Consider the following 17,500-nt stretch of genomic DNA (forward strand, 5'->3'; position numbering starts at 1 on the left):
CCCACGGTACACCTACACCCACGGTACACCAACACCCACGGTACACCAACACCCACGGTACACCAACACCCACGGTACACCTACACCCACGGTACACCTACACCCACGGTACACCTACACCCACGGTACACCAACACCCACGGTACACCAACACCCACGGTACAACACCCACGGTACACCTACACCCACGGTACACCTACACCCACGGTACACCCACACCCACGGTACACCCACACCCACGGTACACCCACACCCACGGTACACCCACACCCACGGTACACCCACACCCACGGTACAACACCCACTTTACACCTACACTAGACGAAAAGCTTCACACTTATATAAAGGTTTCTGACCATACTTGGTCCAGGAGTTTAATCATAGTTCCAGCTTGCCTTGTTGTGTACTGGTGACCGTACAGGCTGAGGACCTACACTTGACTGGGCTACCAGCCCCGCTTAACACGCTAATCAGGTCGTTAGTGTGAACCGTGAGGTTATCAGGTCGTTAGTGTGAATCGGGAGGTTATCAGGTCGTTAGTGTGAATCGGGAGGTTATCAGGTCGTTAGTGTGAATCGTGAGGTTATCAGGTCGTTAGTGTGAATCGTGAGGTTATCAGGTCGTTAGTGTGAATCGTGAGGTTATCAGGTCGTTAGTGTGAATCGTGAGGTTATCAGGTCGTTAGTGTGAATCGTGAGGTTATCAGGTCGTTAGTGTGAATCGTGAGGTTATCAGGTCGTTAGTGTGAATCGTGAGGTTATCAGGTCGTTAGTGTGAATCGTGAGGTTATCAGGTCGTTAGTGTGAACCGTTAGGTTATCAGGTCGTTAGTGATAACCAGATGGTTCCCATTGGCAGTCATCCAACAGTCACAGGAGACTATGGAGTTGCACTCTAGTTGTGGGTCTGGAGTGGCCTCTCCAGGGCGCAAAGCCTGGGTTATCTTGAGATGATTTCGGGGCTTTAGTGTCCCCGCGGCCCGGTCCTCGACCAGGCCTCCACCCCCAGGAAGCAGCCCTCGGGTGGAAGAGGACTGCTTCAGGAGGCTGGGGTCGTTCTTGCTGGGCTGGTCTCTGGGTCTGAGAGTCCCTGTGATTTCTTTCAGCAACTTCGAGGTCAAGTTCGGAGGTGACAGTTCCTGGGACGGCGCTGGTACTGTGTGACCTTGAAATGTTTCAAGGTTGATGGGTGTTTTGGAGGCTTTGTCTCTCCCTGTGTCTCTGTTCCTCTGTCTCTCTCTGTCCCTCTGTCTCTCTCTGTTCTTCTGTCTCTCTCTGTTCCTCTGTCTCTCTCTGTTCCTCTGTCTCTCTCTGTTCCTCTGTCTCTCTCTGTTCCTCTGTCTCTCTCTGTTCCTCTGTCTCTCTCTGTTCCTCTGTCTCTCTCTGTTCCTCTGTCTCTCTCTGTTCCTCTGTCTCTCTCTGTTCCTCTGTCTCTCTCTGTTCCTCTGTCTCCCCTCTGTCTCCCCTCTGTCTCCCCTCTGTCTCCCCTCTGTCTCCCCTCTGTCTCCCCTCTGTCTCCCCTCTGTTCCTCTGTCTGTCTCCCCTCTGTCTCCCCTCTGTCTCCCCTCTGTTCCTCTGTCTGTCTCCCCTCTGTCTCCCCTCTGTCTCCCCTCTGTCTGTCTCTGTTCCTCTGTCTGTCTGTCTCTTCCTCTGTCTGTCTGTCTCTTCCTCTGTCTGTCTGTCTCTGTTCCTCTGTCTGTCTGTCTCTGTTCCTCTGTCTGTCTGTCTCTGTTCCTCTGTCTGTCTGTCTCTGTTCCTCTGTCTGTCTGTCTCTGTTCCTCTGTCTGTCTGTCTCTGTTCCTCTGTCTGTCTGTCTCTGTTCCTCTGTCGCTCTCTCTGTTCCTCTGTCGCTCTCTCTGTTCCTCTGTCGCTCTCTCTGTTCCTCTGTCGCTCTCTCTGTTCCTCTGTCTGTCTGTCTGTCGCTCTCTCTGTTCCTCTGTCTGTCTGTCTGTCGCTCTCTCTGTTCCTCTGTCTGTCTGTCTGTCGCTCTCTCTGTTCCTCTTGTCTGTCTGTCTGTCGCTCTCTCTGTTCCTCTGTCTGTCTGTCTGTCTGTCGCTCTCTCTGTTCCTCTGTCTGTCTGTCTGTCTGTCGCTCTCTCTGTTCCTCTGTCTGTCTGTCTGTCTGTCGCTCTCTCTGTTCCTCTGTCTGTCTGTCTGTCTGTCGCTCTCTCTGTTCCTCTGTCTGTCTGTCTGTCTGTCGCTCTCTCTGTTCCTCTGTCTGTCTGTCTGTCTGTCTGTCGCTCTCTCTGTTCCTCTGTCTGTCTGTCTGTCTGTCGCTCTCTCTGTTCCTCTGTCTGTCTGTCTGTCTGTCGCTCTCTCTGTTCCTCTGTCTGTCTGTCTGTCTGTCGCTCTCTCTGTTCCTCTGTCTGTCTGTCTGTCGCTCTCTCTGTTCCTCTGTCTGTCTGTCGCTCTCTCTGTTCCTCTGTCTGTCTGTCTCTCTCTCTCAACGTCTCTCAACAAGCAGCTAACAACTTGTCAAGGCGTCTATAACATGCATCAACCATGAAACATTCCACAATCCGCCGGACGTACGGACACATTAGACACACACACACACACACACACACACACACACACACACACACACACACACACACACACACAGTCAGTTAACAACAAACATATATGGCCCCGTAAACCATATAAATGGCATTACTTGTATAGTTTACCGTAGAGTGAATACTAATAACATTCGGTATACACTAGGCCATCAGGGCGCCGGGAGACTTGGTCATGGGCAAGTTGGTAGTATATTATAAATTAAATTTTCGGGTTGGCGTGCTAAGGGTCGCATCAGTAATGCTCAGGACTCTAGCTTCTATTTCATGAGCATTTGTACTCATGCTCACACCTCACTTGGTCAGGATAATGAGGATAAAAGCGCCCATAAATTAGATCCCAAGTTACCTTAAAGGTTTAAGGATACCAAAGGTAACACATTAATGGGACCTGAGAATTGGTATCATTTATCGGACTTTTAAGTGATAATGACACGGCACATTTCCAATAACGTGATCCGGATACCTGAGTGGATTATCCGGAGTCTCATTATCCGGAGCCTCGTTGGCCTGTAGGCGTCAGGGTTTGTGTGGCCCACCTCCTGTGGCCCACCTCTCCCGTGGGCCACCTCCTCCTCTCCCGTGGGCCACCTCCTCCTCTCCCGTGGGCCACCTCCTCCTCTCCCGTGGGCCACCTCCTCCTCTCCCGTGGGCCACCTCCTCCTCTCCCGTGGGCCACCTCCTCCTCTCCCGTGGGCCACCTCCTCCTCTCCCGTGGGCCACCTCCTCCTCTCCCGTGGGCCACCTCCTCCTCTCCCGTGGGCCACCTCCTCCTCTCCCGTGGGCCACCTCCTCCTCTCCCGTGGGCCACCTCCTCCTCTCCCGTGGGCCACCTCCTCCTCTCCCGTGGGCCACCTCCTCCTCTCCCGTGGGCCACCTCCTCCTCTCCCGTGGGCCACCTCCTCCTCTCCCGTGGGCCACCTCCTCCTCTCCCGTGGGCCACCTCCTCCTCTCCCGTGGGCCACCTCCTCCTCTCCCGTGGGCCACCTCCTCCTCTCCCGTGGGCCACCTCCTCCTCTCCCGTGGGCCACCTCCTCCTCTCCCGTGGGCCACCTCCTCCTCCCGTGGGCCACCTCCTCCTCCTCTCCCGTGGGCCACCTCCTCCTCCCGTGGGCCACCTCCTCCTCCTCCCCGTGGGCCACCTCCTCCTCCTCCTCCCCGTGGGCCACCTCCTCCTCTCCCCGTGGGCCACCTCCTCCTCTCCCGTGGGCCACCTCCTCCTCTCCCGTGGGCCACCTCCTCCTCTCCCGTGGGCCACCTCCTCCTCTCCCGTGGGCCACCTCCTCCTCTCCCGTGGGCCACCTCCTCCTCTCCCGTGGGCCACCTCCTCCTCCTCCCCGTGGGCCACCTCCTCCTCCTCCCCGTGGGCCACCTCCTCCTCCTCCCCGTGGGCCACCTCCTCCTCCTCCCCGTGGGCCACCTCCTCCTTCTCCCCGTGGGCCACCTCCTCCTCCCCGTGGGCCACCTCCTCCTCCTCCCCGTGGGCCACCTCCTCCTCCTCCCCGTGGGCCACCTCCTCCTCTCCCGTGGGCCACCTCCTCCTCTCCCGTGGGCCACCTCCTCCTCCCGTGGGCCACCTCCTCCTCCTCTCCCGTGGGCCACCTCCTCCTCCCGTGGGCCACCTCCTCCTCCTCCCCGTGGGCCACCTCCTCCTCCTCCCCGTGGGCCACCTCCTCCTTCTCCCCGTGGGCCACCTCCTCCTTCTCCCCGTGGGCCACCTCCTCCTCCTCCCCGTGGGCCACCTCCTCCTCTCCCGTGGGCCACCTCCTCCTCTCCCGTGGGCCACCTCCTCCTCTCCCGTGGGCCACCTCCTCCTCTCCCGTGGGCCACCTCCTCCTCTCCCGTGGGCCACCTCCTCCTCTCCCGTGGGCCACCTCCTCCTCTCCCGTGGGCCACCTCCTCCTCTCCCGTGGGCCACCTCCTCCTCTCCCGTGGGCCACCTCCTCCTCTCCCGTGGGCCACCTCCTCCTCTCCCGTGGGCCACCTCCTCCTCTCCCGTGGGCCACCTCCTCCTCTCCCGTGGGCCACCTCCTCCTCTCCCGTGGGCCACCTCCTCCTCTCCCGTGGGCCACCTCCTCCTCTCCCGTGGGCCACCTCCTCCTCCCGTGGGCCACCTCCTCCTCCTCTCCCGTGGGCCACCTCCTCCTCCCGTGGGCCACCTCCTCCTCCTCCCCGTGGGCCACCTCCTCCTCCTCCCCGTGGGCCACCTCCTCCTCCTCCCCGTGGGCCACCTCCTCCTCCTCCCCGTGGGCCACCTCCTCCTCCTCCCCGTGGGCCACCTCCTCCTCCTCCCCGTGGGCCACCTCCTCCTCCTCCCCGTGGGCCACCTCCTCCTCCTCCCCGTGGGCCACCTCCTCCTCTCCCGTGGGCCACCTCCTCCTCCTCCCCGTGGGCCACCTCCTCCTCCTCCCCGTGGGCCACCTCCTCCTCCTCCCCGTGGGCCACCTCCTCCTCCTCCCCGTGGGCCACCTCCTCCTCCTCCCCGTGGGCCACCTCCTCCTCCTCCCCGTGGGCCACCTCCTCCTCCTCCCCGTGGGCCACCTCCTCCTCCTCCCCGTGGGCCACCTCCTCCTCCTCCCCGTGGGCCACCTCCTCCTCCTCCCCGTGGGCCACCTCCTCCTCCTCCCCGTGGGCCACCTCCTCCTCCTCCCCGTGGGCCACCTCCTCCTCCTCCCCGTGGGCCACCTCCTCCTCCTCCCCGTGGGCCACCTCCTCCTCCTCCCCGTGGGCCACCTCCTCCTCCTCCCCGTGGGCCACCTCCTCCTCCTCCCCGTGGGCCACCTCCTCCTCCTCCCCGTGGGCCACCTCCTCCTCCTCCCCGTGGGCCACCTCCTCCTCCTCCCCGTGGGCCACCTCCTCCTCCTCCCCGTGGGCCACCACCTCCTCTCCCCGTGGGCCACCTCCTCCTCCTCCCCGTGGGCCACCTCCTCCTCTCCCGTGGGCCACCTCCTCCCCGTGGGCCACCTCCTCCTCCTCCCCGTGGGCCACCTCCTCCTCCTCCCCGTGGGCCACCTCCTCCTCCTCCCCGTGGGCCACCTCCTCCTCCTCCCCGTGGGCCACCTCCTCCTCCTCCCCGTGGGCCACCTCCTCCTCCTCCCCGTGGGCCACCTCCTCCTCCTCCCCGTGGGCCACCTCCTCCTCCTCCCCGTGGGCCACCTCCTCCTCCTCCCCGTGGGCCACCTCCTCCTCCTCCCCGTGGGCCACCTCCTCCTCCTCCCCGTGGGCCACCTCCTCCTCCTCCCCGTGGGCCACCTCCTCCTCTCCCCGTGGGCCACCTCCTCCTCCTCCCCGTGGGCCACCTCCTCCTCCTCCCCGTGGGCCACCTCCTCCTCTCCCCGTGGGCCACCTCCTCCTCTCCCCGTGGGCCACCTCCTCCTCTCCCCGTGGGCCACCTCCTAATCTCCCCGTGGGCCACCTCCTCCTCTCCCCGTGGGCCACCTCCTCCTTCTCCCCGTGGGCCACCTCCTCCTTCTCCCCGTGGGCCACCTCCTCCTCTCCCCGTGGGCCACCTCCTCCTCTCCCCGTGGGCCACCTCCTCCTCTCCCCGTGGGCCACCTCCTCCTTCTCCCCGTGGGCCACCTCCTCCTTCTCCCCGTGGGCCACCTCCTCCTCTCCCCGTGGGCCACCTCCTCCTCTCCCCGTGGGCCACCTCCGGAGGATGATGGAGCATAATGCCTGGAATGATCCCATTAAAGTTAGTTGTATATGGTATGGTCATGTGTGTGTGTGGGGGGGGGGGGGTGCTTGCGTGTGTGTGTGTGGGGGGGGGGGGTGCTTGCGTGTGTGTGTGTGTGGGGGGGGGGTGCGTGTGTGTGTGTGTGGGGGGGGGGGGTTCTTGCGTGTGTGTGTGTGTGGGGGGGGGGTGCTTGCGTGTGTGTGTGTGGGGGGGGGGTGCTTGCGTGTGTGTGTGTGGGGGGGGGGGGTGCTTGCGTGTGTGTGTGTGTGTGGGGGGGGGGGTGCTTGCGTGTGTGTGTGTGTGGGAGGGGGGGTGCTTGCGTGTGTGTGTGTGTTCACCTAGTTGTGCTTGCGGGGGTTGAACTTTGGCTCTTTGGTCCCGTCAACCAACTGTTACTAACTACTATTTTTTCCCACACACGTACACCCCCTCCTCCCAGGAAGCAGCCTGTAACAGCTGTCTAACTCCCAGGTACCTATTTACTGCTAGGTAACAGGGGCATCAGGATGAAAGAAACTGTCCATTTTGTTTATGCCATCACCGGGAATCAAACCCGGACCCAAGGATTACGAGTTCAGAGCGCTGTCCACTCAGTCATCAGACCCCATGGGTGGGGGGCGGGGGGGGGGGGGGATAGAGGAGGATATTCGATTGGATCTTCCCGGATGTGACGTAGCTTTTTGCGCTGGATTTGTCTTTTGAGTGAAAATAGTTTGTGGTAACAAATCAATTACGGGCTCACCATAGCCCGTGCTACTTGGGACATTGTTCCAGGTAGCGAATCTTTAACAACAAACAACAACATTGTAGTAGCAATGCTGCTATGGCAGGGTGTGTACTCGCCTATTTGTGCTTGCGGGGGTTGAGCTTTGGCTCTTTGGTCCCGCCTCTCATGTATTCACCTAGTTATGCTTGTGGGGATTGAGCTCTCTGCTCTTTCGGCCCGCCTCTCAGTTGTCAATCAACTGTTACTAACTACTAACTAATCTTTCTCCCCTACACACATGCACCCCAGGAAGCAGCCTGTAACAGCTGTCTAACTCACAGGTACCTATTTACTGGTAGGTAACAGGTGCATGAGAGTGAAAGAAACTCTGCCCATCTGTTTCCGCCGGGATCGAACCCGGGCCCTAGGATTACGAGTCCTAAGCGCTGTCCACTCAGCCACAGGCCCCTGTGTGAGTGTGCGCGCACGCTCTCACACGCTCTTCGTTCTTGCGTGTTTAATGCAGCCTAATTGCTAATGCACTCCTGGTCTATTTCCCTATCCTATCTACTTTTAAAGTTATGAATGGAGTTTGCCGATCCGGGAGCCGGTCGGCCGAGCGGACAGCACGCTAGACTTGTGATCCTGTGGCCCTGGGTTCGATCCCAGGCACCGGCGAGAAACAATGGGCAGAGTTTCTTTCACCCTATGCCCCTGTTACCTAGCAGTAAAATAGGTACCTGGGTGTTAGTCAGCTGTCACGGGCTGCTTCCTGGGGGTGGAGGCCTGGTCGAGGACCGGGCCGCAGGGACACTAAAGCCCCGAAATCATCTCAAGATAACCTCAAGACTGCCTCCACAGCTCCTTTAGTTCAGTCCTTTTTCTCAATAGTCTTATTCTACATTAAAATTGAAATAAGTTTATTGAGGTAAAATCCACACAAAGGGATGAGGTAGCTGGTCGAGGACCGGGCCGCGGGGACACTAAAGCCCCGAAATCATCTCAAGATAACCATCTCAAGAAGCTCAAGCTATTCTCACCCCGTTCAGTACATCGTGTTAATACATACATAGACACACATCACAAGCAATAAACGTATTACCAAACATTCTGGGAGATAAACATATACATTTCTTACTTTACACAAGTAGTATGGTATCAGACGTACACATACCTTGAGGTTACCTTGATTACCTTGAGGTGCTTCCGGGGCTTAGTGTCCCCGCGGCCCGGTCGTCGACCAGGCTTCAAGGTTGCTGGACCGATCAACCAGGCTGTTAGACGCGGCTGCTCGCAGCCTGACATATGAGTCACAGCCTGGTTGATCAGGTATCCTTTGGAGGTGCTTATCCAGTTCTCTCTTGAACACTGTGAGGGAGCACATGTGAGAACACATAAATACTTTTATGACCTAATTACTAATTTTGACCTAATTGACCTAATTTTGCAGTCTCCGTGGTGTAGTGGTAAGACACTCGCCTGGCGTTCCGCGAGCGCTATGTCATGGGTTCGTATCCTGGCCGGGGAGGATTTACTGGGCGCAATTCCTTAACTGTAGCCTCTGTTTAACGCAACAGTAAAATGTGTACTTGGATGAAAAAACGATTCTTCGCGGCAGGGGATCGTATTCCAGGGACCATAGGATTAAGGACTTGCCCGAAACGCTACGCGTACTAGTGGCTGTACAAGAATGTAACAACTCTTGTATATATCTCAAAAAAAACAAAAAATAATTACGCTATATGAAAACCTAACTCTCTGCTACTCATCTGAGTCTCAAGCTTCCACCCTCGCCCTCTCCTGTTGGTATTCAAAGCGAACATTTCATTTTCTTCTCCGGGTTGTCAATCACACTAAGTATTTTATACGTCTCAGTCATGTCTTCCCACTCTCTGTCCCGCCCTCTTAAAAATAACGTCACTTTTGGCTGGTATGCGCGGCGCTTTGGCCAAATTTGGACGTAATTTGAAATGAAATCGACTCACAAAAGTGACGCACTGTTCCGTTTTCTGTTTGAGTCGTCCGGCTTACTCGGCCAGCTTAGAAGAGCAAACTTTCCGTTTTTAATTAACGTTTTAATTAAATTAATTAATTAATAAATAATTAACAAAATTAACGTTTTTCATACCGTTTTGACACTTATGAGAATTTCCTGCCCACCTAACCTACCAGAGGACCCTTAACTATTGTTGTTGAAAAAAAAAACTATCCAAAATTTATTATAATTTTTTTTTCGTTTTTATATTACGTCTATATTCGGCCATACGGGCAAAAGTAACGTTATTTTTAAGAGGACAGGTTACTATTAGTATGGAGCTGCCTCGTATAGGCCAATAGGCCCTCAGCAGTTAGTTTCATGCTTATGTTGTATGGGCCAATATAAACACAAGAACATAAGAAACTGCAAAAGGCTTATTGGCCCATACGAGGCAGCTCCTATTTATAACCACCCAATCTCATTCATATACATGTCCAACCTACGCTTGAAACAATGAAGGGACCGCACATGTGCTGAATAACTGCCTCCCATGGGCCAATAGGCCTTCTGCAGTTTCCTTAATTCCTGAGTCTTATCCTTAATGCTGTCTTTACAGGTTGGCTGTAGCAACTGTGTTGACGGGGGCGCCGTCGTGGGTCGGGGGCGTTGTAGGCGATCCCCAAGGGGAGACCCTAGGGTCCCTGAGGTCAATGGAGTCCCTGAGGTCCATGGGGTCCCTGGGGTCTGTGGTGGACCCCCGTCTGATGACCCGTCTAGTGGAGACCGAAGCGGTGCAGAGAGTGGTCGCGGCGGCGGAGAGGGAGTGTTGCCGTCTGGAGGACCCCACCACCACCCCTCTCTCCAGACACTGGCTCACACGCCCACCCCACGCCCACAACCCACCCCACGCCCACAACCCACCCCACGCCCACAAGCACACGCCACTTGCTGTATGCAACGACAACTCACCTGCCGGGTTAGTACATGTTATTATCTTTGTAATCACCTGTACACCTTTGTAATCACCTGTACACCTTTGTAATCCCCTATCACCACCTGGTTGATCAGTCCAGCAGCCAGGAGGCCTGGTCGACGACCGGGCCGCGGGGTCGCTGAGCCCCGGAAGCACCTCAAGGTAATCTAATTGTATTCACCTAGTTGTGCTTGCAGGGGTTGAGCTCTGCTTTTTGGTCTCGCCTCTCAATTGTCAATCAACTGTATAGATTCCTGAGCCTATTGGGCTCTATCGTATCTACACTTGAAACTGTGTATGGAGTCAGCCTCCACCACATCACTTCCTAATGCATTCCACCGGTTAACTACTCTGACACTGAAAAAGTTCTTTCTAATATATCTGTGGCTCATTTGGGCACTCAGTTTCCACCTGTGTCCCCTTGTTCGCGTACCACCCATGCTAAATAGATTATATTTAACTACCCTGTTAATTTATCTGAAGAATTTTATACGTGGTGATCATGTCTATCCTAACTCTTCTGTCTTCCAGTGTCGTTAGGTTTAGTTCCAGCAATCTTTCCTAGTAGTTCATACCCCTCGCCTCGGGGACTGGCCTTGTGCCATACCTCTGAACCTTTCCTAACTTAACAGGAAAAGGTTCCTGACACGAGATCAGCCTAGTTATTATTTGGGTTAAGCAGGTGGGCGGTGCCAGGGTGGGTGGTGCCAGGGTGGGTGGTGCCAGGGTGGGCGGTGCCTGGGGTGGGTGGTGCCAGGGTGGGCGGTGCCTGGGGTGGGCGGTGCCAGGGTGGGCGGTGCCAGGGTGGGCGGTTCCTGGGTGGAGGGGGGGTGTTGAGGTAGACACACCACACCACTCATGAGAGTAGACAACATAGAGGACACGGCAAACCTCCAATCACATCTTTCTGATTGGAGGTCTGATTCTGATCAGGTCTTTCAATGGGCTACAGAAAATAATATGGTATTTAATGAAGTTCCAGCTCTTGTGTTACGGGAAAAATGTAAATATAAAACCAGAAACCACGTACAAAAATCATATCATACCACAGAACGAAAAGGCAATGTAAAGGATCTGGGTGTACTCATGTCGGAAGACCTTACCTTTAAAGAACACAATAAAGTAGCCGTCACAACTGCAAGGAAAATGACAGGTTGGATAACAAGAACCTTTCACACTAGAGATGCTATACCGATGATGATACTCTTCAAGACGCTAGTGCTCTCTAGAGTGGAGTACTGCTGCACAATGACAGCCCCTTTCAAAGCTGGAGAAATTGCTGACCTGGAGAGCGTGCAGAGATCCTTTACTGCTAGAATCCACTCAGTAAAACATCTAAATTACTGGGATCGACTAAAGAGCCTAAATCTGTACTCCCTTGAGATATACATGATAATTTACACGTGGAAAAATAACAGAAGGGGCTGGTCCCAAACCTGCACACAGAAATAACATCACATGCGACCTTACTTAAAAATGTCGCTTTTGCCCGTATGGCCGAATATGGACGTAATTTGAAAATGAAAAAAAAATATATAAATTTGGGATTTTTTTTTCAACAACAGTAAGTTAAGGGTCCTCTGATAGGTTAGGTGGGCAGGAAATTCTCATACAGTTTCAAAACGTTATGAAAAAAGTTAATGGAAAGTTTGCTCTTCTAAGCTGGCCGAGTAAGCCGGACGACTCAAACAGAAAACGGAACAGTGCGTCACTTTTGTGAGTCGATTTCATTTCAAATTACGTCCAAATTTGGCCATAGCGCCGCGCATACCAGCCAAAAGTGATGTTATTTTTAAGAGGACGGGTTGACAAAGAGGCATGGCAGGATGTGCAGAATACCCCCGTTGAAAAGCAGAGGTGCAACAGGTACTCTGAGAGAGAACTATCAACATCGGAGGCCCGAGACTGTTCAACACGCTTCCACTACACATAACTGGCCGACCCCTCACAGTGTTCAAGAGAGAACTATCAACATCAGAGGCCCGAGACTGTTCAACACGCTTCCACTACACATAACTGGCCGACCCCTCACAGTGTTCAAAAGAGAACTTGATAAACACCTCCAAAACATACCTGATCAACCAGGCTGTGACTCATACGTCCGGCTGCGAGCAGCCGCGTCCAACAACCTGGTTGACCAGTCCAGCATCCAGGAGGCCTGGTCGAGGACCGGGCCGCGAGGATGCAAAGCCCCGAAACTAACACAAGGTAAGGCTCCCCCAGAGGGCAACCCGTTCTCGCAAATTTAATAAGTCAATATTGACTTATTAAACATGTGCATAGGTGACATACTTAACATAATAGTTTCTCTTGAAAAGCTTCATAGAAAACACCGACCTTACCTAACCTACTTAGTATGTTAAGATAAGCATCTTATTGCTTCGTAATTACAATTATTACCTAACCTATAATAGGTATAGGTTAAGTAATAATTGTAATTACGAAGCAATAAGATGCTTATCTTAGGATACTAACAAGGTTAGGTAAGGTCGGCGTTTTCTATGAATCTTTTTAAGGGTATCTATTATGTTTAGTATATCACCTATGCACGTAGTTAATAAGTCAATATTGACTTTACGAATTTGCGAGAACGGGTTGCAGAGGGGAGGGGGTGGATCTCCTGCTGAGGGTGGGGGGGGAGGGGAGGGGGCGAAAGCAGTATGGAAGGTGTTTCATGAGCAGGACAGAGGTGGGGGCGGTGCTCCATGTAGGGAGGTGGTGATCCCGGGTGATACACCATTAACCCCCCACCATTAACCCCCCATTACCCCCACCAGTACGCCCCCCCCCACTCCTGTACTGTTTCCTACACTCTCAGACCCCGTCTAACAGTCGGCTAATTACCGGGAGCCTCCCCCCCCTCCTCTTAGCTCCCCCCTCCATCCCCCCCTCCTTATAACACCCCTACCCATCCTCCCCTCCCCATCCCCCCCTATCCTCCCCTCCCCATCCTTCCCTATCCTCCCCTCCCCATCCCCCCCTATCCTCCCCTCCCCATCCCCCCCCTATCCTCCCCTACCCATCCTCCCCTCCCCATCCCCCCCTATCCTCCCCTACCCATCCTCCCCTCCCCATCCCCCCTCCTTGTAACCTCCCCTACCCATCCCCCCCTCCTATCCTCCCCTCCCCATCCCCCCCTATCCTCCCCTACCCATCCTCCCCCCCTATCCTCCCCTACCCATCCTCCCCTCCTATCCTCCCCTACCCATCCCCCCCTCCTATCCTCCCCCCCCTATCCTCCCCTACCTATCCCCCCCCTCCTATCCTCCCCTACCCATCCTCCCCTCCTATCCTCCCCTACCCATCCCCCCCTATCCTCCCTTACCCATCCACCCCCTCCTAACCTCCCCTACCCATCGTAGCCTCCTACCCACAGTTAATTACCTTAAACACAGACTCGCTACATAAGGTGTATGCAAATGTTAAGATAATAGGAGACTTCAGTAAGGGATCTCACCACAGACTGTTGGACCAGTTAATGCAACCCTTGTTTAATTGATTTTCTTGGGTAGGGGGGGGTAGGGGGGGGTGTTAGGGTGACGGCAGTCTTGTTGAGAGCAGGTGATAAATCATTTGGGGGTTGGCCGGGGGGGGGGGGGTGTTCGGGCGGGGCGGGTGTTCGGGCGGGGCTGGTGTTCGGGCGGGGCGGGTGTTCGGGCGGGGCGGGTGTTCGGGCGGGGCGGGTGTACGGGCGGGGCGGGTGTTCGGGCGGGGCGGGTGTTCGGGCGGGGCTGGTGTTCGGGCGGGGCGGGTGTACGGGCGGGGCGGGTGTTCGGGCGGGGCTGGTGTTCGGGCGGGGCTGGTGTTCGGGCGGGGCGGGTGTTCGGGCGGGGCGGGTGTTCGGGCGGGCTGCACACAACAAAGTTCGCGTTAATTTCCCGCCCTCATAAACAAGAGCCAATTGCTCGTTAATTCAGTTGTAAACTGCCCTGTTTATGAATGAAAAACACTTGACATAGAATCTGTTCTCTGGCAGTCTGTCCTCAGGCGAGGCTCGTTAAAGCAGCAGCTCCCTCCCTCCCTTCCAAGATCAGCCCAGCCTCATCAACAAAGCCCAAATGCTTACGGGGCCAGATTCACTAAGCAGTTACGCAAGTACTTACGAACGTGTACATCTTTCCTCAATCTTTGACGGCTTTGGTTACATTTATTAAACAGTTTACAAGCATGAAAACTTGCCAATCAACTGTTGTTATTGTTATAAACAGCCTCCTGGTGCTTCGGAGCTCATTAACTGTTTAATAATTGTAAACAAAGCCGCCAAAGATTGAGAAAAGATGTACAGGTTCGTAAGTGCTTGCGTAACTGCTTCCTGAATATGGCCCCTCAGGTATTTAGATATGGTGGAAACTAGGAACTTAAAACACATGGTACAAAACCATTAGACACGATCATAGAAAGAAAGCAACATGTAAAAGATCCGTGAATTATGTCTGTTGACACTCCCTGGCAACAACCAACCCGTTCTCGCACTTTCTTAGTCAATATTGACTTATTAAATACGTGCATGTGACATACTAAACATACTAGTTTACCTTGAAAAGCTTCATAGAAAACACCGACCTTACCTAACCTTCTTAGTATGTTAAGATAAGCATCTTATTGCTTCGTAATTGCAATTATTACTTAACCTATACCTATAATAGGTTAAGTAATAATTGTAATTACGAAGCAATAAGATGCTTATCTTAACATACTAAGAAGGTTAGGTAAGGTCGGTGTTTTCTATGAAGCTTTTTAAAGGTAAACTAGTATGTTTAGTATGTCACGTGCACGTATTTAATAAGTCAATATTGACTATACGAAAGTCAATATGCCCCGCCCTGTTAACAACGGGTGCCCCGCCCCCCATCAAAACACAGCTTCCAACATGCACTAATTTTCTCTCTCTCTCTTACCCATCAGCTTCTACTTCCGTCGCTCCAAGAGCAGTCGTCGCTGGATACTCTTCTTGGAAGGTAAGATACACACTGCTCCTATGTTTCTTCGTTCACCCGTGGCTCTGAACACTGGCAAGGAGCCGTAACCGAGCACCACCACAAGGGGACTCCTGCAGCTTAACATGTCACGCTCTTTTTGCTGTACATTTCTCTAGGCTTTTATCTAGGCTAGAACATTCTTATGTGTAGTTTCCCTTGGTTGTCCTACGGATTGATAATTAAGTTAACTTTTGTCATCCTAAGCTGGACCCGTTCAAGTGAATTTATATCCATTCTATAGTACGGCGACCAAAACTGAACTGCATAATCTAAATGGGGCCTAACCAGAGCAAGATATAGCTTAATAGCAGCATGCGGATAAAGATCCCGGAATAACTTCCAATGGAACACAGAAACACCTTTGTAACATGAGAGTAGTGGTATTCATCCTTCAGTCTCGGGAGACTATGGAGTTGCGCCCTAGTTGTCAATCCTGGTCCAGCGTCTGGTGTGACTGATGAGGCCAATCCGAGAGTGGCAGTCCATCCCACACCGAGCACAAACGGTCTGTCTTCCTGGCTACCGGCTTTCCTTCTTTGTCTCTTTGCCTCCGATTCCTTGGCAAGTGACTCCTCGAACTTGGAGAGACTGAACAGACTGCCTCCAGGCTGAACGGTCTGCAGCCAGTGTCTACCATATAGCATGATCGACGTCCATGGCTTTCAGGTCCCTCTTGCATACGTCTTTGTACCCGGTTGATGGGGTTCTGGGAGTTCTTCTACTGCTCAGGCCAGGCTTGACTTGTGAGTTTGGCTGTTTGAGACTTATATAAGTTGTCACCCTATCCCTACTGGATTTTGAAACAGACAGTATGCCTATGCACTCTGCATCAGGCCCTGATTCTTGGAGCACCATATTCATCAAGAATTGTGAAAAAACAGTCACAGGCCTTTAGCATTCAGTGGAGACAGTCTAGGTACTGGCGTTATCTCTAACATAATATAAAATCAGATATAGCACCACTCCATAAAGATGAGAATAAGGCAAGGCAACAATTACAGACTGATAGCACTAACATCACACATCATAATATATCTGAAAGAGTGTTAAGAAGTAAGATCTCAAAATACTTGGAATAACAGCGTCTCCGTAACCCCGGACAACATGGGTTCAGAACAGGGCGCTCTTGCCTGTCACAGTTGCTGGACCACTATGACATGACCTCAGATGCCATAGAAAAAGCAAAACGCTAGCGTAATATATACAGATTCCGCAAAAGCCTTCGACAAATGACCATGGTGCTATTGCACCCAAAATGCGTTCAAAAGGAATTTCCTGAAAAAAAGTAGGAAGATGGATCTACAATTCCCCATCTAACAGAACTCAGAGTGTAATAGTCAACCAAGTAAAATCCGTTCCATCAACCGTGAAGAGCTCAGTCCCCCAGGGTACTGTGCTTGCTCCAGTACTCTCTTATCCTCATATCGGACATAGACAAGGACATAAACTGTAGTACCATATTAGCCTTTGTAGATGACACTAGGATTCTTATAAGGGTATTAAAACACGCCTGGTATAAGGACTTGAAACCTACACTAATCTGTTGCCATCAAACACGCCTGGTATAAGGACTTGAAACCTACACTAATCTGTTGCCATCAAACACGCCTGGTATAAGGACTTGAAACCTACACTAATCTGTTGCCATCAAACACGCCTGGTATAAGGACTTGAAACCTACACTAATCTGTTGCCATCAAACACGCCTGGTATAAGGACTTGAAACCTACACTAATCTGTTGCCATCAAAGCACATCTGTTTATAATTATTATTTAGAATGTTATTTTAATTATCAACACGAGATTCGAGGTTCTCCAGTTTTCACAGTAACAATGGACTCAGACATAGTGCCTAGAGAAAGGTGTATACCGAACCCCCTTGACAGGTGTATCAAAGTTCTCTGTGAATATACACAAAAAGGGTCCAGGACTGAGGGGTCCAGGACTGAGGGGTCCAGGACTGAGGGGTCCAGGACTGAGGGGTCCAGGACTGAGGGGTCCAGGACTGAGGGGTCCAGGACTGAGGGGTCCAGGACTGAGGGGTCCAGGACTGAGGGGTCCAGGACTGGGGGGTCCAGGACTGGGGGGTCCAGGACTGGGGGGTCCAGGACTGGGGGGTCCAGGACTGGGGGGTCCAGGACTGAGGGTCCAGGACTGAGGGTCCAGGACTGAGGGGTCCAGGACTGAGGGGTCCAGGACTGGGGGTCCAGGACTGAGGGGTCCAGGACTGGGGGTCCAGGACTGAGGGGTCCAGGACTGAGGGGTCCAGGACTAGGGGGTCCAGGACTGGGGGGTCCAGGACTGGGGGTCCAGGACTGGGGGGTCCAGGACTGGGGGGTCCAGGACTGGGGGGTCCAGGACTGAGGGGTCCAGGACTGGGGGGTCCAGGACTGGGGGGTCCAGGACTGAGGGGTCCAGGGACTGGGGGGGTCCAGGACTGAGGGGTCCAGGACTGGGGGGTCCAGGACTGAGGGGTCCAGGACTGGGGGGTCCAGGACTGGGGGGTCCAGGACTGAGGGGTCCAGGACTGAGGGGTACAGGACTGAGGGGTCCAGGACTGAGGGGTCCAGGATTGAGGGGTCCAGGACTGAGGGGTCCAGGACTGGGGGGTCCAGGACTGAGGGTCCAGGACT

The 17,500-nt window shown here is 54.1% G+C and overlaps 1 protein-coding gene across 1 annotated transcript in view; it reads left to right on the plus strand.

Moving 5' to 3' along the window:
* The window catches only part of Notum (palmitoleoyl-protein carboxylesterase notum), a 166,068-nt gene that overhangs the window by 110,319 nt on the left and 38,249 nt on the right, over window positions 1-17,500 (plus strand). The window contains exons 2-3 of the mRNA XM_069307966.1: window positions 9,532-9,891; window positions 14,794-14,846. Of these exons, the coding sequence (XP_069164067.1) occupies window positions 9,626-9,891; window positions 14,794-14,846 (319 nt within the window). The 5' untranslated portion in view covers window positions 9,532-9,625. The remainder of the gene's footprint in view (window positions 1-9,531; window positions 9,892-14,793; window positions 14,847-17,500) is intronic.

The sequence above is a fragment of the Procambarus clarkii genome, chromosome 61 (genome assembly GCF_040958095.1).
Source record: "Procambarus clarkii isolate CNS0578487 chromosome 61, FALCON_Pclarkii_2.0, whole genome shotgun sequence".
Classification (NCBI taxonomy): Eukaryota; Metazoa; Arthropoda; class Malacostraca; order Decapoda; family Cambaridae; genus Procambarus; species Procambarus clarkii.